The 21,846-nt window shown below is 36.4% G+C and overlaps 1 protein-coding gene across 2 annotated transcripts in view; it reads right to left on the minus strand.

The window, feature by feature from the left end:
* VAPA (VAMP associated protein A) overlaps window positions 1–21,846 on the minus strand; it is a 41,095-nt gene that overhangs the window by 18,110 nt on the left and 1,139 nt on the right. For both annotated transcript variants that reach the window (XM_034943803.3, XM_034943802.3), the window contains exons 2-3: window positions 4,753–4,905; window positions 501–604 (exon numbers count right to left, since the gene is read on the minus strand). In XM_034943803.3, the coding sequence (XP_034799694.1) occupies window positions 501–604; window positions 4,753–4,905 (257 nt within the window). The remainder of the gene's footprint in view (window positions 1–500; window positions 605–4,752; window positions 4,906–21,846) is intronic.

A 21,846-nucleotide genomic window follows, 5' to 3' on the forward strand; every position in this document is an offset into this window, starting at 1 on the left:
GTTGGTCTCATTCTGTTTCCCAGGCTGGAGTGCAGTCGCCCCTCCTGGGCTCAAGCAATCAATCCTCCCATGCCTCCTGGGTAGCTGGGACTACAGGCGTCCAACACTATACCCAGCTCATTTTTGTTGTGATGGTTTTTTTTTGTTTTTTGTTTGTTTGTTTGTTTTTGTAGAGACAGGGTCTTGTCATGTCGCCTGAGCTGGTCTCAAACTCCTGGGCTTGAGATACTCCCGTCTTGGCCTCCCAAAGGGCTGGGATTACAGGTGTGAGCCACTGCACCAGGCCAGTAGCAGCATTTCTAAATTGTTTCTAAAAAAAATACTATTTAAAAATTCTTTCATTCTTTAAGTTAGGATTATCTATAATGAAGAAATTGGCAGTTTTTTAAAAACCTAAATTTAACTTTTAGTTTTTAGAAATTAAGTTTTTCTACTGACTGCTAAACAACACCCACAGTTTAAACTCCACTTCCCAAAACAAATTCTTCTTCTATACTTACCACAGCTTCCATATCTGAAGTGTTTGGTGGAGCAAAAATTGTCTGTACCATAAACTTGTGTTTACTCTTTTCATTCGGATCATAGTCAAAGGGCTGTAGCATTACTAAATAAGAAAAAAAGGATATATTATATTGTCTCCTGCATGTCTGAAAGACATACATTGAAACAGTTACAGATTAAATTATACTAAGTCTGGGATTTGCCTTAAACCGTATCTGGCAATAGTATTCCTATTACTTCACAAATATGCAAATTTAAAAAAAACCAAGAAGGGTTCAAGAAACCAAACACTGGAATGTTTAAGAATCAACTTAATGGATCCCAAGTATTTTTAAATTGTCTGTCTTTCTAATTTACTAAGTTTTGCACAACCAACAAAATAAACAATTACAATTAAAAATTAAATATGAATCTATGATTTTGCCCTTTCTAAACTCAGCTTGTGAAAATTTTCAAAACTTTGCCAACGTTAACTATAATGCCTATAAGCTCAGATTAAATATAAGTTATTAAAACTATGAATTTAGGCTTCATTTTAGTGTTTTCTGATTTAAAATTATACAACTGAGATATTTAAAGGAGAAATACTCAGTAACTTAAAACTTCACTACCATCTGTTTTTTGTTTTTTAAAACAGGGTCTCACTCTGTGGCTGAGGCTGCGCTGCAGTGCAGTGGCGCAATCTCAGCTCACTGTAGCTTCAACCTCCCTAGGCTCAGGCAATCCTCCCACTTCAGGCTCCTAAATAGCTAAGACTATAGCCACATGCCACCATGCCCAGCTAATTTTTGTATTTTTTGTAGAGAAAGGGTTTTCGTCATTTTGCCCAGGCTGGTATAGAATTCCTGGGCTCAAGAGATCCGCCCTCCTCAGCCTCCCGAAGTGCTAGGATTACAGGCGTGAGCCACAGCACCCGGCCCATATATTGTTTTAATATAATTAATTTTTCAAAAATGTATTTTAAATAAACATCTATTTCAGAGTTTATGAATTTATTTAAATCTTCTAAGAAAACAAAAGTACACAAGGAAACCATATAGCCTCTTGAGTTCTAAAATTTATTCTACAGTCTCAATAACATTCAAAATGTTTAAGTTTTTTTTTTTTTTTTTTTGAGACGGAGTCTTGCTCTGTCGCCCAGGCTGGAGTGCAGTGGTACAATCTCGGCTCACTGCAAGCTCTGCCTCCCAGGTTCACGCCATTCTCCTGCCTCAGCCTCCCGAGTAGCTGGGACTACAGGCACCTGCCACCATGCCCGGCTAATTTTTTTGTATTTTTAGTAGAGATGGGGTTTCACCGTGTTATCCAGGATGGTCTCGATCTCCTGACCTCAAGATCCGCCCGTCTCAGCCTCCCAAAGTGCTGGGATTACAGGCGTGAGCAATTTTTAAGCATTTATAATTTCTCGTCTTTTAAGTTTTCTAAGGTTCCATGTGGTTGTAAGTCATGCTAAATTTATGTAACATGAGTCCAATATAACAGGCTATACAAAGAATGAATCAACAGTTACACAAAATATGTACATGGTATTATAGAAATTATTTCCCTAACTTTAGATTATTTCTAAGATATATCTCTACACTTTCAAAAAGATAAACACGGGTAAATAAATGTAAGAAATAATTATGTAATAAAGTCTTATTCATAAGGTGTGTCTGAGAAGTCCATTAACTGCTATCAAGGTTAAGACAACTTTTTCAAGGGGCCAAATACACAGCAGCAGGAAATGTACTGGATAAAATGCCTCAGAATACAGCTTAAGCTAAATAAAATTCCATTAGCAACCTTCACTGAGTTAATCATTATAAGCCAATCACTATGAACCAAAAATTTGTGAATAAAACGAAAACTTACAACATGGTTAAGCTTATAGGAGTTATACTCTAATTTAGGTTGCAGACCACATAACAAGACAAAGACGATCTTGAAAACATATATAAAAATGTGCACAAATTGAAGCAAATTCAAAAAACAAAGCGTCAAAGGGACACAGGGAAAAAGAGAAATGAGCATGTAGTACAGAGAATTAACCAGAGAAGGTTGTTGGAAGAAGCATAGCTTTGAGTGACTGTAAATGGAAATACACTACACTAAAAATTGGAAAAGCCAAATTCTAATTAAGTAGAACAATCCAAGGGCATGTTTGCGTAATCAGTAACCAGTTTGTCTGAAGGTTTTAATAAGTCAGGTTTCTGTGGGAGAAAGTGTTTTGATACGTTGTTTTCTCAAGAAATATTAATACACAGAAACCAGCAATCTAGGCCCCTCAAAGAAAAAGTCATTCTGCATAGTTGTATGGATTCCTGGGGATATAACTGTTTGTACCAATAAACTATTTTTAGCCATGTGGATTGAAATAATTATATCTTCTGGCCAGGCGCAGTGGCTCACGCCTGTAATCCCAGCATTTGGGGAGGCTAAAGTAGACGGATCACTTGAGGTCAGGAGTTCGAGACCAGCCTGGCCAACATGGTGAAACCCTGCCTCTACTAAAAATACAAAAATGAGCCAGGCATGTTGGCGCACACCCGTAATCCTAGCTACTCAAGTGGCTGAGGCAGGAAAATCACTTGAATCCAGGAGGCGGAAGTTGCAGTGACCTGAGATCACACCACTGCTCTCCTACCTGGGCAACAAAGCAAGACACTGTCTCAAAAAAGAAAGAATTCTCTCTTCTTCCAATTGTGCTAAAGGCTTAAAGATGTAGTAGAAAGCAGCAACACGCAGAGTGCATGCATTCCTTCATCTTTATTTCCCATCTCTCTTTCCCAGGAACTGATGAATTAGACTTAGCAAAGAAACATGAAAAGCACTCCTCCCAGGCCTCCTTACCGCAAGACTCACTAAAACATCTTTTTCCTAGCTCTTGAGGTTTTTGGCTATACCTGCTGAGGGAAGATTTAGTGTCACCAAGAACTCTATGGTCTGTCCTTCATGGCCTTTGTAGTCAGGCTCCACCTCTAAATACTCTCTCAATGAGCCTACCCTGGGTTCTCTCTCTCTGTACCCAATTCTGCTGTGGACTTGAAAACTGATACAGCATTATTATAATATCTTAGGATTACTTATCAAGATCACCCAGGCTTTTTTTTTTTTAAGGTACACTTTTTTTGTTTGTTTGTTTTGAGACGGAGTCTTACTCGTGCAGTCTCGGCTCACTGCAACCTCCGCTTCCTGGTTTTAAGCAATTCTCTGCCTCAGCCTCCCAAGTAGCTGGGACTACAGGCGCCCACCACCACACCCGACTAATTTTTTGTATTTTTAGTAGAGATGGGGTTTCACCATCTTGGCCAGGCTGGTCTTGAACTCCTGACCTCGTGATCCACCCGCCTCGGCCTCCCAAAGTGCTGGGATTACAGGCATAAGCCACCGCGCCCGGCCTAAATATAACATTTCTAAGTCATGCTCCTAGAGATTCCAATCTGGGAGAGATGAATCCATGTGTGTTCCTGCTCCCTGTGTTATTACAGCATATAGTGGGAGTTGAGAAGTACTGCTGTAAAGAAAGAGTAAATGCAGCCTGAGAGGTTCTCCCCTAAGTAAAATACATGGAACCATAAAAGTTCTCATATTTACTTCCTATTTCCTATTTCTCAGCTATATTAGTGAAGTCAGAGGGACTGAGAAAGAAAGAAACAGTTTATAGGGGGCATTAGATATGGTACCAGTATCAACTCCATAGCAGGAGTAAGTAATCCATATATGGCATGCATACTTCTTTGACAAGTAAACACATAAGAGAGTAGTAAAATAAAAATAAAGTTTTCACACACAGGACGCTGTTGACATTTACAATGAAAGGCATAAAGACTCATCTGATTTGACACAGTAGGCAAAAAAGTGGCATTGCACCTTTTTAAGCAAAAGAATTATGACACTTCTATAGCTGCATGCAATGTGTAATATGATCATGATCTGAAGGAGAATGACCCATCAGAAAAATGATACAATTTTTCAAAGATAAAATAACAAAGGCAGAGAAGGTAGTGGTTAGCTGTAGAAATAAAGACTAGATATAAAGTTTGTAATTGACAATAATTTCTTATAAACTGACCACACTCCCTACACAGAAGATGAGTGAGAAATTTTCTGAAACAGCTTGCATAGTACTGTAACAAGACGTCTTTAAAGGCAAAACCAGAATAATATAAGAATTATTTCCCTCCCTCCAGATGAAACCTTATTAAACAAAAACATAATCATAAAAGGTCAAAATTCAAATGTACATAAATTCAGAACATGATTTGCTACCTGAAACAGTCACAGTTGACCCTGGGTCAATAATTCCACTGTTGGGCCTCACACAGTACCGGCGAGGTGCTGTAGTCTTCACTTTGAAACACACTTTTCTATCCGATGGATTTCGCAATTTAAGATTTGTAGTGACTACATCTGTGAAGGGGCCTGTAAAGTTTAAAAATTAAAGAGAAAACAAAATTTAATTGGATTCTCAACAACGAAGGATTCAAAACTGAAAATATATAACCTCAATTTTAATTAAGTGCTGACATTTGTAGGCATAAATATCCCAAATGGCTACTAACACTGCCTTTCTCCAGGTGGCAGACTTAAAAACAAGTCATATTTTCTTCTTCATTCCCTGTATTTCACAAAATTTCTACCATAAACATGTATGATTTCTATCAAAAAAGTACTATGAAACTTTGGATCTATGAACTTTACAACTGTATTTTTACAGTATGTTGTTAATACGTTGCTGAAAATAACAGAATTTCCCAGTTGTCTGCAAACCAGTGCCAATCTTCAAGTTCATTTTACTAGGCCAACTGCAAAAATCTCTACATCTGAAGACCCTACACCCTATGACATCAGTGCTTTTGCTTCACCTCAATTTTGTTTGTTCATTCATTCAATCCATTCATTCATTCACATATTTGTTAAGTGTTTATTATGCCATATGCTCTAGATACAAAGTTTTTAAGCTTTGGTTCTGCACCCAAACAACATAAAATTACAAAACAAAGAACCCAAAAGGCTGATCCATTTTGCTGAAGAAAAGCCTGAAGAAAAATTATGCAGATTAATTTAGACAACAAAATAAATACCTGTTAATTTGGAGGAAGAAGATAAAAACATGTTCCAGTTGGGAACAATAACCACAGTTCTAAGTATTCCAAAAGTAATTTTAAATCGTTCTAAAAACAATTCGTTTAAAGTTATGTATTTTTTAAAAAAGCTAGAAGGCTGGAATCAAAGACAACTATTATAAAGGCTCTCTTTTCTTTATTTCAATCTTAAGAACAAGTATGTCTTTTAAAATTTTACAAAGGCAAAGTCATTAAAAGACACTTATTTCAAGCCCTAAGAAGCAAAATGATTTTATGCTATGCTTAAAGTTTGTTAGTAGTAAAATATTTTCTAATAAATAAAAATTTGGAACTAGGATGAGAGGAAGGAGATAAAAATGAGTGAAAATTAGAAGAAAGCATAGAAAGGCAGAGAACCAGTTATAGAAAAGAAAGCATTTTAATATAACTAACAGGTCTGCATTTAAAAAAAAAAAAAGCATACATATGACAAAGTATGATCTTCTGAACTGCTTGCTTCATTATATGGTCAAACTAATCATTCCATTTACAACATACAACCCTTGCTGCTTCTTCAACCCCAAGAGCTTGCATAATCTTTTTGAAAAGCATCTGATTAACAACTCCACCATAAAACTAGTATGAGAGTAAAGACGAAAACTCCAATGTGTCCATTTCACTACATGAATCCACAAAATGGCTGGCTGGAGATACGTTCTGAACTGATAAAACTAGAAGTCTTAAAGGCAAATTCCATTTCTTAACATTCTCAAACCCATAATTACTACAAACGCTTAAAAATGTAAAATGTTATAGGACTATTTTGACTAGGACTTTAACATTAGTAGCAATCACAGATTAAAATAAAGATCCAATTTCTTAGTAACATGACAAAAAAGACATGTCACAAAATTTTAATTTTAAACAATCCTAATCCATAGTGAATGCCTAATTATTTTAATTACATATTTATGTATTTTCATAACATAATTATGTAAGTTTTTAGAATTAAATGTTTTATTAATTTAATTTTAATTCTCCCCAATTTTAAAAAGTACCAATTATCCAAACTAAGGTAAAATAATTTTTTAAACTGATTTTTAAAATGACTGTGGGTCAGTTTTCATCAACAAACTCTACAAGAGTTGTACGAATTCTGAAACAGTATTTACATTTCACGATACTGCCCACCAGGGATTATAAATTGTCAATACAGATTGTGGGCTTTCTAGACATAAAAATATAAATTATCTAAAGATGATGATAATATATCAAAAGAAATACACCTCACTCTTTCAAAACTAAATTCTTAACAGGACATGTTAACCTTGCGAGTAAAACGTAGAATTATCTATAATAAACCCACTTAACTACTGAATTTGAGATTTTCTGCTCCATTGTATCCCTCTAGCCTCTCAATGAGGGTTGCTCCCAGCAGATAGCTAAGAGTTTGAGCCCCTTTCCTAGTTTAAAATGGAAAATTATCAAGTACTGATGACCATTAGCAAAGGAATAACCAGATTTAATAGCTTAAAAAAGTCATGAAAAGAAATATCTGGTCCACTTTTGTGAGTCACAGAATCCTTTAAGAACCTGACGAAAGCCATATCCCACCTCATAAAAACATACATAGGTAAATATTCAAAAAAATTTTACACTGACTTTTATGGAAGGTAAAATGAGTTGGAGAGCTGAGTTCAGGGATGGAGGGGTTGTATCATGTACCCCCACCCCGCCAGGAGCTGCTGATTAAAAGGCCTGATGAAGAAATCTACCTTAAGATCTTCAAAAAAGAGAAGTTATATACTTTACTGAAAGTGCTACAAACATAACCCTTTAGGTGGTAACTGCTCCTTTCATTAGGAGCAGGGGGTGGGGGCAGGAAACAGGACGGTAGACATTCTGCAATGCAGACCCACACAATGAAGTACTAGGTTCCCATTGCACCGAATTTTCAAATACTCCTCCAGAAATTCATATTGGTGAAAAACCTCTTTTCCAAGTATTCATCTATTACGTGAACAGGAAAAATGTGTACTCTTTTCTTCAAAATGTTAAAAGGTGAGTTCACTATTACTGAAGACTATTCTAACAATAGCAATGCCACTCATACCTGAATCACCAATACAACACATCTGAATTAGTCAGCAGGCATCTGTAGGTAACACATTCACATGAATCTACCTATATTCACATGAATCTACCTATATGCCCTAAAACGGCATATTCTTATTTTGCCCTTTTAACAATGTTAAGAAAACTGTCAGTACTATTCGGATAACTCTTATTTCTCTTAAATCCAAACTTACTCACCTTAAGTAGATACAAACATCTGACTACTGTACCTACAAACTTAAGTCGGGTACAAGTATCTGACAACTTCATTATGTCTTCTAGTGTAGTCACGCCCAAACATTTACACTTAAAATGAGCATTCCATTATAAAATTACTTCCTTTTCCGCTTATGTTATAGCTAGGGCAAATATATTTTAACATTTTTAATTACATATGTTGGTCATTTTATATATGAATTTCATTTCAGGATAGCAATAGCATTACAAAATATAAAAATGAGTTATGAAGTTAGAGTTAAGAACCCCTGAATTAAACCAATAATCTGCTTCACTAATTGAAAATGTATCCTTTGTAAGGCTTAGGTGATTAAACCATCAAGAGAAACTAGTGGCCACCATAAAAGTCAGGATAATGGTTAATCCTGCAGTGGAAGTAACTGGGAGAGAGTAAAAGGAGCACTTTGCCGAATGCTAGCCAAGTTCTATTTCTAACCCTGGAGGTGATTATATGAGTATTTAACTTTTGATAATTCCTTGAACTGTATATATCTTTTATTTATGAAAAACAATAAAAATGTTTTTTCAGAAAAACTGATCCTTGAAATAACCTTGAAAAATTGAAAAAACAGTGAAAAGCAGTTTTGATGACAAAGTGAACATCTGATGCAATTTATGTAATAAATATGTTTAGAGGATTTCTAAAACTTAATCCCTATAAATCAGGGAAATCCTATCATTTGCCCAATATGAATGCTTAGTTTAACATTTAGGAAACAATTTTTTAACTAGTCCATTTTAATCAAAAGTATTGATAGAAACTTATGTTAGAGATATGTCACTGTTTATAATGAACTATCCCATATGAAAAAAGAAAACTGCATACATTACATTTATTTGCACTCTTATATTGAAAAAAATCTACAATTAAAATACTTCTACCTTTCAATTATGTGGCTGTTGTTCTTTGGAAGCCCTACCATTTCCTGCCACTAAGTATTCTGTCCCAACTCCTCTACAGCTGTCACTGTCATTAAGCCAAAATCCTACTCCCAGTCCCAAATTTTTACAATCAAACAGAAATGTAACACATACATAAATGTGGCCTTTGAGTAAACAAGTCTGAACATAAGTTTTAAAAAAACTTAGAGCCTGAGATGTCAAAAATATTAGAAAATTTTAAGGCAGCTCACCCAGAAGTCAGTCAAGTGAGACTGGCCTGCCTCCTTTGCCTAAAAACATTTTTCCAGCAGGAAATACCCTTTTTAGTCAGTCCATATATGTAAAATTCAACCATTCAGAACAATGACTTCCTTTTAAATAGCGGGACCTTTATTCTCCAAACCACCCAGTCTTAAAAGGAATCCCACTAAGCTAAGAAGAGCTATCAAAAAAAAAAAAAAAAAAAGAACCACTGTAACAGTTTTTAAAAACTGTTATCATTCATCCATATTTTGATGTGAACTACTGATAACAAAGTTATCTTGAAAGGCTGAGTTGAGTTCAGCTGCAAAGAGAATCAATTGTGGAGGAGGGGAACAGCTAGCTTTTCCCCCAACATTTTATTATGAAAAATTTGACACAGAAGTTGAGATAATTATATAAACACTCATACACTCATCACTCACATTCTACGATGAATATTTTGCTGTATTTACTTTGCAGCATGTCTATCTGCCCTGTCCAGACATCCACTTAATTTTTGATGCACATCAAACTAAGCTGAAGACACCAATATAGTCACTCCTGAACATCTCAGTATGCATATCAACTTTAGTATTTGTTTTCTGTTAAGAGAATAAAATTTTAATATGGGATAAGCAGTAGTATATCACACAGAGCATTTCAGAAAACAGAAAACACTTCTAAAATGTAACTTAAGAATAAACAGACAATGCACATGAACATTAATTAATGAACTCTGTGACCCCCATTTAGGCTAGTTACTCAGAGGTGTGTTTAGGAGACAATTCTCCATGGGCCTCTAGCATTTCTGCACATCTTGCAAGAAGTAGTCCTGGGGGTTTTTACCCAGGCTATCTTTTCAAGAATGTATTAAATAGTGAACTGTCTTAGAAGACAACACCTCCCTTCTGAGGAGAGGGGCAGGTTTGTTCACTGACCAATATAATCAAGATAAGGTCTTCTACTGGAACAAAGGTCAGGTAGGTTTCTGTGCAGCCCACTATGAAAGATTCCGGTTCTCTAAGCTCAGGGTTTCTAGTTATGATGCAAACTCACTATGTGAGTAGCATCTACCCGAACACCTCTGTCACCTCCATGGAACTTGAGGAGGGCAAGGAAAACAACACAAATATAAAGCCCATTCCACTTGCAGTGCCATGAACAATGATGTCCACTGTCTAACTCAGGAAATCTCATGTCTTCTACCAACATCTACAAAACTGCAGCAGGCTAAATTTTCAGTCCCTTCACAGTTCTTGACAAGGTCTTTGTAAATTCTTAGCTATGCAGTGCAGACTAATGAGGAAGGCTGGGTGCTCTGTTCAAATACACAAACAATGTAGCCACAGCAATGCAGGTGATGACTACCTTCAATGTTTCTAACAGGTTTTAGCTAATTAAGTTGTATCACTGATTAAACTGTTTCCCAGTTACACAAGGGTTATGCTGCTGAGTATCTGTGGCATCATGTTAAGGTAATCATATATACAAAACATATATTAATACTATATAGTACACAGAATATCTACTAACGGAACAGCTAGCGTTTATTGGGCACTCATGTATCAATAACTTTGTATGAACTATGTTATTTAACCCTCACAAGTCCATGAAGTAGATACTTTCATTACATTTTAATATACCAAGTTTACAAATGATTCAACTTAGAAGGTAAACAGTAGTCCAAGGTCATATAACTCAAAGCAATGAAAGTGGGAAGTCAAACCAGGTCTGACTCTAGGGCCTGAACTCTCATAAATTTTGTATGTATAACCAAACGGTATTTATTTTCTAATTCATAAGTATTCCAGGTAGACTTCTGCCACAATAAAGCATGAAAGTGCAGTCAAATTAGCAATATATGAAAAAGATTTTTAAATTGATATTGTATTTCTCTTGGTCACACAGGTCAACACTGAACACTTCCTGAAATAAGTATCAAGCACTCAAAAAATATTTTACATTTTACATCCAAGAAAGCCCTAAAACATTCTTATTACAAATTTTTTAAATGATGTCACTTGAATTTACCCTTATTTTTTTTTCAAACACATTGAAATATCAGACTTGATGTAAGCTCCATGAATAGGTCTTTGTTTCGTTAGCTGCTGTATCCCCAGCAACTAACACAATGCCTGGTGTAGTAGGTACTGAAGAAATATTTTTGTATAAATATTTTTGTACAAATAGAGTACTACTTTCTGGGAAAAAAAATGAGTCTTAGTTCTATTTTTAAAAACTTAGTCATTGAAGCACTAAAACATATCTCTTCATAAGATTTCACTAACATCATAAAAGTATGGATCCTGAGATTAATGGAAAAGCAAGACTGCACTATTTTATTTAAGCCTCTAAGGGCTTTAATTACTGAAATTGCCTCACTGTCCATATTATACAATCATATTATACAATTATACAAACATATTATACAATCATATTATACAATCAGTTTATCCATACTATACAATCAACAGTTTCAGAATGTATCATGAAAACTCTCCAAAATCCACTTAATACAGTCATGTAATCATTTTTTATAAACCAGTATTCCCATTCTGGGAGCCTAAAATTACAGTATGAAAAAGTTACCAACCGGAAGGGACCATGTCTTTTACTTCTTTTACACCATTTTCATACAGTGTAGTATTTATTGTTCTGGTCGTATAAATACTCATCCATCACCTTTACATAAACAGGTACCTAAATAAAAAATGAAAACACTTCTTTCCATTCTTTTGGCAGCCTTCTGGGGCAAGGGAGATGCTCATTTCTGTTACTGATGTTATACTATGACTTTAAAAAAAAAAAGCATAATGTAGTATGTTCAATCTGAGGCTTAACAGCTAAAACCATTACCTAGCTGATGGACCTTGGGTAAATCACTTCCCCTCTCTATCCCAGTCTAACCTGCTTCATTTTAGAATTTGTAGGCAAAATGATCTCTAAGGCTTCTCTCATGTCATGTGACATTGTGATTAACTTTACTTACCACCTTAAAGAACATCTTCTACCCTGTGGTAAAGATGGGAGATAATTCAATCTTAAACCCATCACAGCTTTATTGACATTTCATTTTAAAAAACTACCTTAAACGTTTTAGGAGTGCTTTTTAAGGTATTCTGATGTATACACTGCTCAGTCTGACCTAAACAATCCTGGTGACATAATCTTGAAAACAAGGCAGAGAAAATAAACAATAGTCTTAACACAGAAGTGGAACACTTTGATTTGCAACATTTCATACCAATTTTATGTCCCTCCACTCTAAACTTCCAAAGAACAATAAGATGTACACATACGTAAATTATTTGTAAAAGAACAATGTTAGTGTTCAAGAATGAACGTGAAATTAGTGCATGCTACTTACTAATAATTTAACATCTTGATTAAAATAGAAACGAGCGGTCCACATCTAAAGTTTAAGTTTTTGGATTCTAGACAGGTAGGATGTAAAGAAATAGAAAAGAAGGTACATTTTCAGAGAACCTGAAACAAACTTTTTTTTTTATTATTTAGATCTAAAGTTTTTGCTAGGGGAAAATATAACATGAAAAAATGATCACAATAATCTTAACTAAAAACATACAAAATATAAATATATAATTATACACAGCATAGCTATAAAAAGTTTATCAAAATGTTAACAGAGGTTATTTTGTGAGACTGAGTAATTTTTATTGGCTTTATAATATCTCCCATCCAAGTACTAACCAGACCCTGCTAGCTTCCGAGATCAGACGAGATTGGGCGCGTTCAGGGTGGTATGGCCATAGACGGCTTTATAATATCTATACTTTTTCCATTTTCTAATTTAGCACTGATTTTATATAACAAGGGACTTTTAAACATGTACCCATAGTAGCTTAATTTGCTTATAAATCCTCTTACTTGTAAAATCCTGGAAGAAAAAACTGAAAAAATTCAGAACCACAGATTTTTTGGGGATCTGTTGTTAGTGAGGTTTTTCTCAGTGGGAACAGTACTCAGAAAACAAGACCAAGAGATTCTGGCCCTGCAGGCTTTAAAAAGTAAAATTTTTTCACAGGAAAAACTAAACAGGAAACACACTGTATGATTTAAAGGCACCCTATGTCTTTAAAGTATGACAGTCACTCCATGTCATATTATTCAAGAATTAAAATTATATACATATTCATATACACTTCACACATATACACACATACATGAAACATACAGCTACAAAACAAAAGAGCTGTCAAAACATAGGCCCATGAGAAATTTGTCAAGTTATACTATAAACATACCTTTAAAAGTCCTCTCATAGCAACAATTCTTTTTTAATTAACATCCCTACTTTTTAATGGTAATTCAATCTAATCATTTCCTTAAAAAGCTAAAAGATACGTAACTAAACTTCTCACTCCTTTAAATCTGAATTTTCAGAACAGTATCAAACATTAGTGATAACTAGTTATAAAGAACATCCAAACACCAGAGAAAAGCAGCTAAGCATGCTATGGTATATTAATGATGCATAAGTCAGCAAAAATGATGTGGAGGTTTCTTTTATAAGCATTGAAGACACTAGTTTAGACTTTTTATAAAGTGAAATATGTGTTACAGAATAACAATTACAAAGTGAAATATGTATAACAGATTACAGAATTTATTTTTTATAAAGTGAAATGTTAAAGAATAATGTGTTACAAATATGTCTTCAGAAAATATCAAATTCAATCTCATTTAAGCAAAGAATATTTTATTATTAAAAAAACCCATACTGAAGAGTTCATCATAAAGATGTAAGCAATTCAATGGCACAGGAAATGAAGTATAACTGGCATCACAGGAAGAGGCTGTATTCAAGAGAAACTAATTCCTGGGATCAAAAGACCTCTCTGCCTACGTTTCTCTGCCTTTTTTCTCTCAATTAGTTGCTTCTGCTTGCCACTGGTCCAAATTAGCCACTGTTTTGTCTCCCAGTCCATATGACCTTGAAGGTCTGAAACCTATAACCATCTATTTATAGTTGTGTTTCAAGGTGAGGCATCAAAATTTTGACTGGTCAGTCACCAGCATATACATTGGCTGGCCTTGAATCTAGATTATAAACAGCCTCTTCCTGTGAGGCCAGGTATACCTGATTTCCTATGCCATTGAGATTGCTCGTTAATAAACTCTTAAGTGTGATTTTGTTCTTTGTAATAGACTAAATATTAGAGGATATCAAAGAATTACTGTTAATGTTATTACGTTTTAACAGTATCATGATTATGCAAAGAAAATGTCCTTTTTTGGTTATAAATGCAAACTCAAGTATCTAGGGATGAAATGTTATGCTATCATTCAGGATTTGTTTTAAAAATACTGAGGCAGGCCAGGTATGGTAGCTCATGCCTGTAATTCCAGCACTTTGGGAGGCTGAGGCAGGAGGATCGCTTGAGGCCAGGAGTTCAAGATCTGCCTGGGCAAAATAGCAAGACTGTCTCTACAAAAAATAAAACATATAATAATTAGCTGGGCACAGTGGCATGCACCTGTAGTCCTAGTTACTCAGAAGGATCGCTTGGGCCCTGGAGTTCAAGGCTGCAGTGAGCTATAACAGCACCACTGCACTTCAGTCTGGTGTCAGAGTGAGACCGCTGCAAAAAAATACAAACATGGAGGCAAACAAAAATATATAAATAAACACGTATGATTATAGTAAAATGTCAATTATTAAATTTATATTTAAATTTAATTTACTAAATTAACGCATACTGAGGTTCATATTATAAGGTGCTCATGTTTGAAAGTTTTCAAACGTTTAAAACTTACTAATTTAAAACTAATTTGAGTCACATTTCAGTTATAAAATGAATTAAACCAGTAAACAAGCATTTGCAAGTTAACAGTCCTCTCACACATTTAATTTTTTTCCAAAACTAACTTTATGATCAAAAGAGAGCAAGATCCATCCTGTATCAACTTCCACCTCTGAAAGGCAAATAAGATTTCACTAAATGGTCAGTAAAGGTAAGATAAAAAGAAACTATGTTGAGATGATGCATATGTCAATTTGCTTCACTATAGTAACCATTTTACTATCTATATGTATCCCATAACATCATGTTATATGTATACCTCAAATATACACAATAAAATCTTTTTAAAGGATTAAAAGTATAGTTTTCCCTATTCTTTATATGCATTTTTCTGCTTCACAGAAAAATAGCATTTTCTTTTTGTACTCAATTGTCATATATTCACACAAACTTTTAAAGACAGAACACCCAAGAAATCACCTAGTCCTAACCTCTCACTTTACAAATGAAAAAAACACAAACATCAAACAACCTATCTTTAGGGTTAGTCAGCTCTTTACAAAATAGCCTACCACCCCTTTTCTGGAAGTACAAAATTTTGAAAGCACTATTACCTGCAAAAGCAGGTGAAAACTCCAACTGAGTCAAGATCCAAGACCAAAAAATAAAAATTACTGGAGAAATCATCTGAGTCTTATTAATTCAATCAACACTTACTGGGCAATCATTTTATGATGCCAGAACTTGTTACTACAAACATTAACAGGTATATACTCAGAGTTCATAGTATAGTTTGGGAGGGGAGAATATGTAAGCCTAACTACTATCTAATGTGAAAGTACTGTTATTACAGGTAAGCACAAGCTTCAACAGTGGCATGAAGGCTCTGACCAACTTGGACTGGTAGAGCATCAACGACTTCTCAAGAGGAAGTGATTCTTGAAATAAGAGGCTGCCTGACAGACGTGAGGGAGGACAATATTCTGAGCAGAGCCTGTGCAAAGCATTGCAGTGGCCTGGAGTGTTTGGGAAAATGGTTTCATATAGCCAAAGTTATGGACAGAAGAAAAAGAATAGACACTGAGGCTGGAGAGTTAGGCAGTGGATTTTGGATTTTTCAAGTACATAATAAGAAAACATATAGAGTTCTTCAACCAAGGGACTAACAGTAACAGCCTCCTTTTTCCAAAGCGTAGTTCCAGCAGCAGTGTGGAGGACAGGGTAAAGAGCTGACAATAAAGGAGGCTGGGCACAGTGGCTCACGCCTGTCATCCCAACACTTTGGGAGGCAGAGGCAGGTGGATCACTTGAGGTCAGGGAGACCAGCCTGGCCCACAGGGCAAAACCCCGTCTCTACTAAAAATACAAAAATTAGCCAGGAATGGTGGTGCACGCCTGTAATCCCAGCTACTTGGGAGGCTGAGGCAGGAGCATCGCTTGAACTCGGGAGGCAGAGGTTGCAGTGAGCCGAGATAGCGCCACTGCACACCACCATGGGTGACAAAGCGAGACTCCATCTCAAGAAAAAAATGAAAGAAAGAAAGAAAAGAAAAGGAGATGTCTGCTGACTAGTAAATATAAAAGGACCTGAAGGAAATTATCCAAAGCCCAGACCTTTTCTTAAGTAACACACCCATTTAACCAAATCCACCTTCTTGTTAATATCCTGAAAGACCTAAACATATCTACCATACGTCCTCCTCCTACACCTCTCTCACACACCCCCAAAGAAGATGCATTTCGTCCTCATCCAGACATCCACCGTTTCTCAAACAAATAGCACCACCATTTCCCCAGTTATATAAGCAGAAATCTCAGACATTCATACCCTTTTCTCTCAGTGCACATAAAGACCACCAAGTCTCACAGATTTAACCTAACTTTTCATCACCTCCAATACCATGACCTCAGTCCAAGGGGTCACCACTTGCCAGTACTGCTGCAGCTGCCTAATTCATCTTTCTCCCCTCTAGTATAATTTTACATTGCTACCAGAATTATTTTTAAATGCAAATGTGATGTTATTCGATTCCCTCCATCTTTACTGCTCCTCCCCTCACTTAAAAACCCTAGTGGCTCAGGATAAAAACAAAACTCCTAACTTGACCTACTAAACCAGCACTACATTCATCTTGACTATTTTCACCACTGCCACGCCGACCTCTTTCAGTATGGTAAATGTTTCACAGTCCCTCCTGCTACCGGATATTTCAACATGCATTTTCCTTTCTTCTTCACCAGGATAACTTTTACTCATTGTTGGAATCTTAGTTCAACTGTTGACAGCCTGATCGAAGACCCTTATTTTACATTCTCGTAGCACTATATAGCTCTTCAGGGGTACACTTTATTCTTCTGATTATTTTATTAGTATCTATCCCTCTTGTTAGAACTGCCCCATGAAAACATGGCTTGTGTTTCACTCATAACTGTAGTTCCAATATTTATTCATCATACCTGACATGTAGCAGATACTCAAATCTAATCAAATTAGATCCATAATTGAATGAATTTTTAAAATAAATGAATTTGGAAGTAGAAACACATTGAAGTGGACAAAGGGATTATGTCAAAAATAGAAACACAGATTTTAATTATTAGATATGCATATTGTTTCTGGTGTAAGTAATCATGATGCCACTAAAAAATAAAAATAAAGCCAAGTGCAATGGCTCAGGCCTGTAATCCCAGCACTTTAGGAGGCCAAGGCAGGAGGATCACGCAAGGTCAGGAGTTCGAGATCAGCCTGGGCAACACAGTGGCACCCCCATATGTACGTAAAAAATTAGCTGGGCATGGTAGCATGCACCCACAGTCCTAGCTATTCAGGAGGATCACTTGAGCCCAGGAGGTCACGGCTGCAGTGAGCCAAGAACGTGCATGCCACTGCACTGCAGGTTGAGCAACTGAGCAAGACCCCATCTCAAAAATAAAAATAAAAAATATGGGAAGAAGAGTAGGCATGGGTAGTAAAAATTTTGAGATATTTTGAGTTTAGAATATCATATCTGTGCAATATTCAAATCTAAATAGTGAATAAGTTGTTTGAGTATGTGCTCTTGACTGACGGTAAAATGTGAATTAAAACAGACTTGGGGGTGTAGCAATACCTGCAGAGAGCAAGGAAGATAAAGAGAAAACCTCAAAACAATGAAATGAACAAAGAAAGTTCACAGAGTGAGATAAATGAAACCAAATCAGATTCTCAGAAACATGAGCATTTGAGGAAAATGCCACAAATAAGACAATAAATGGAGCAAATAAGAAAATTAGAAGACAATGCTGTTATAGAAGCCAGAAGAATTGAGGGTTTTTTTTAGAGAAACTGTCGGTACTGTCAAGAGCCAGGGGGAGGTCAAGTAAGATAAAAACTGGAAATGATTAAGTTAGCAATAAGTAGTGAGAGGATAAAAGTACCGTGGACTAAGGAGAGAATAAAAGGTGAGTAACTGGAAAAACAGTGAATATGGACTATTTTTCCAAAAAGTCTGAATGCAAAGGAAATGAAGGACAGGGAGTGACACATACTAGAAAGAGTTATGGTCAAAGAAGTACATGTCTGCTCATTTGTTTTTAAAATGAAAGACTCTGGTGTATTTATATGTTAAAACAATGCAGCCAGTGATTGAAAACCAGCGGGAAAACATCTCATGGAACATGGTCTGAGTCATAAGGAATTTTACCTTAGCCAGCAAAAATAGAGGAACAAAGAACCTTGGGTATGAGCAGGGTTTTTCTTTCTCAGGGAAGAAAGTATGGATGTGTACAGACTAACAGGTGTTACAAGAGGAAGGCACATCATGGAAGAGATCGTATGTCTTACTGAAAAAAAAAATCTGACTTTTATTCTGTGAGCAATTGAGAGTTACCTAAAAACTAAGGAATGGAGTAATATGATTAAAGATTACATTCATGTCTTTAGAGCCCCAGGCGTTTTGTATAGCCACTGGGAAACATGAAGAGCCGACTGGAAACACCTAAAAATGTGCTAAATATCCATCCAGAGGAGTATTCTCTAATTTCCCCCCCGCCCCGTGCTGCTTCTATGCAGATGCACTAGCTGATGTTAACACCACACGTCCCTCGATCCCTCAGAGAGCTTAATTTTCTTTGTTGATTTATTGTTATCGGCCACTCTCAACATAAGGATTTTGGTTTATTTTCGTCTCTCTCTGATCATTAAGAAGAATATATTTGAAATTTATTTTAGCATTTTATAAACTTTCTTCTTCAAACTTTTCTACAAAACTGCTAATAGGGGTCAGGTGCGGTGGCTCACGCCTCTAATCCCAGCACTTTGGGAGGCCAAGGCAGGCGGATCACCTGAGGTCAGAAGTTCGAGGCCAGCCTGGCAAAATCCCGTCTCTACAAAAAATTCAAAATTAGCTGGGCATGGTAGTGCATGCCTGTAGTTCCAGCTACTCTGGAGACTGAGGCAGGAGAATTGCTTGAACCCGGGAGGCAGAGACTGCAATGAGCCGAGATGGAGCCACTGCAACAGAGCAAGACTCCGTCTCAAAAAATAAAAAAATTTTTAAAAACTGCTAATAGGTAGAAAAATAAAATGTGTAATACATTATAAATGGAATTTTATCATGTAAAAAATTTTAAAGACAAAAAAATCTTTCACATAAAATACCAAGTTTCAAATCTGAAATCTAGGTAAAATTACTTCCAAGGTTTAAACAGAATTTGAAGTAAAGCAGTGTCTACTTCTTTTTCTTTACTAACACAAGTGATCTACTTCAGAATTCATTACATCGTAAATACACTTTTATGTTAACGATTGTATAAAACAAACTTTTTTTTAAATACTGAGGTATACAGAAAAATGTACTGAAATAGTTGGTATCTGCTTTTGCAAAATTGTGCAACATACTGTTAATTCATCTTCAAGATGCTTGTTAGGTGTATAAAAGAAAAACCATCCAATCTCAGAATGATTACCTGAGTCACTCCTGGAGAAACCATCTCAAACTCAGAATCAAAGTAACTAAAATAAACCTACTAGAAGATGACAAAGAATTTTGCAAAACTGTCTTTTAAAAGTCCTTCACTTAGAAAGTTTTGAATGACTTAGGGTAAGTCAGTTAAATGATTTTTTTCTATCATAAACTAAGCCCAAGTAGACTGTACATTCTAAATGAATCTCCTCAGTGTTGAACTGTGCATTTAAATACACAAAGGTTTCCATCAAAGCCAACAATTTACCTTTGACTAAAACGATAATATTAAGGAATCAAACACCAAATGTCACCTCCCAATCCTCCCCATTATCTCCATCTTTAAACTGAAACACACAACAAACTATTGGGCATTTAAGTACCAGGCATTCTCTCACAGCAGTGTGTTTACTCAATCACTCTCTTGGCCTAAACCTCCCCTGAAATGAAAAACAAGCCTTTTCCTTAAATGCTTCCTAAGGGAGGGATGGGGCACATAGAGAAAGGGCTTCTTTCCTCAGACACGGTTGTGTCTCTGTTATACCATCTACACACCTTTTCTGCTTCCCTGGCTAGTCTTATTTTTACTGGCAACACAAAAACAATGAGTTCTATAATCATAGCTGTAATTCTCCAACACCCCCAAAAAAGGAAATATATGAGTAAGTCACTGTGTAGGGCTTTTGCTTGTTTTTTAAACCTGCTTCTCCACTATTATTACTCCCTTACTATAGCAACATAACAACTTCCCTAAGAAGAAAACTTCAAACTCTGTGGACATTTCCTGGCCTAAAACTGGTTGTAAAGGTTTATAAATCCCTAATGGCAATTTACACATAGTTATCCAGTAGAGGAAATGTTCACTGTAAACACAGCCAATCAAAAGATAAAAACGAAATATTAAAAAAAAACACACCATACAGATTTACATTAAATTATCTCAAGATAATGGCTGAGTCAGGACTCTTCATAATTCCTCAAAGGTTTTCCCCCAGCTACAACTACGTAAAAATCACACAACTTACATAAACTTGCAATAAAATACATTCACTGCACCTTAAAACCAAATCCTTACCCAACAAGTAGCTCACTTACACTTCTATTCAAAGAAATTTGTAAACGCACTAAAAAGCTTGCAATGTAGTTATGCAATATTAATCTCATAATTCCAGAATATATTTTAAATTCCTAAAACTGAAGTTTTTCCTATGGAAAACAATGTAGTTGGTTTTCTCTTGGACTCAGCCTTACACAACAATAAAGGATTTAATTTTTTCTTTTAGCACTAGAATTGCTATACACCTCACAAAAATTGTTCTCATTCAACAACTGAAATATAAGACATAGACTTCCAAAACGGGACTCACTTTACACTTAACTAAAGATAGGAAGGAACCTACTTTCTATTAGATGTCCACACTCTTTCAGTATTCCTTAAGAACAAAGAAAAAAAAATAAAAATCTGTACATTTTAACTCTCTTTCCTAAAGTACACTACACATTGACAAGGAAACGGACCAAAAGCCCCTGGGATTCTTCCAGGATCACCAAGTCAGACTAAAAACTTATCACCGGCAGTACTACAAAAACCTACAAAGTTCCAGAGCTGGGTGACACCTTATCAGCCTTCTCAGGATCTGTCGGAAACCGCAAACGTAAAAGCAAAAAAGTCACACGCACTGAAGGTTTCTCAGCAGAGGAGCTCAACTAAAGGGCTAAATAAAAGCACGCGGGTGGCACACTGAAATGTCGTAGAAGGCAGGAAGCCCCGCTACTATGAACCTACAACTCTCCGTTTGCGGCTGACGCATCGCTCCTGCCCGCACGCACCTGGGTCCGTGCCAACAGCACCGGGCAGCCCTCGCCAGGCACCTCCAAGGACTCTCCACCTCCCCGGCGCGTCCTACACCTGACGACCGAGTTCTAAACCTGGCGGAAAGGTGACAAGCGACGCCCTCCGCGGAACCCGAGGGCCGGCTGCACCGAGCTCTCCCCGGGCCGGGGCAGGGGCCGGGGGGCGGCTCTCACTCCCAAGGGGTCCCGCGCCGCGCCCTAGCCTCCCCGCGCCGCTGACAGCCGGGAGCGGGCGACAGACGCAGCTTGCGCCACCTC

This window comes from Pan paniscus, chromosome 17 (genome assembly GCF_029289425.2).
Source record: "Pan paniscus chromosome 17, NHGRI_mPanPan1-v2.0_pri, whole genome shotgun sequence".
Taxonomy (NCBI): domain Eukaryota; kingdom Metazoa; phylum Chordata; class Mammalia; order Primates; family Hominidae; genus Pan; species Pan paniscus.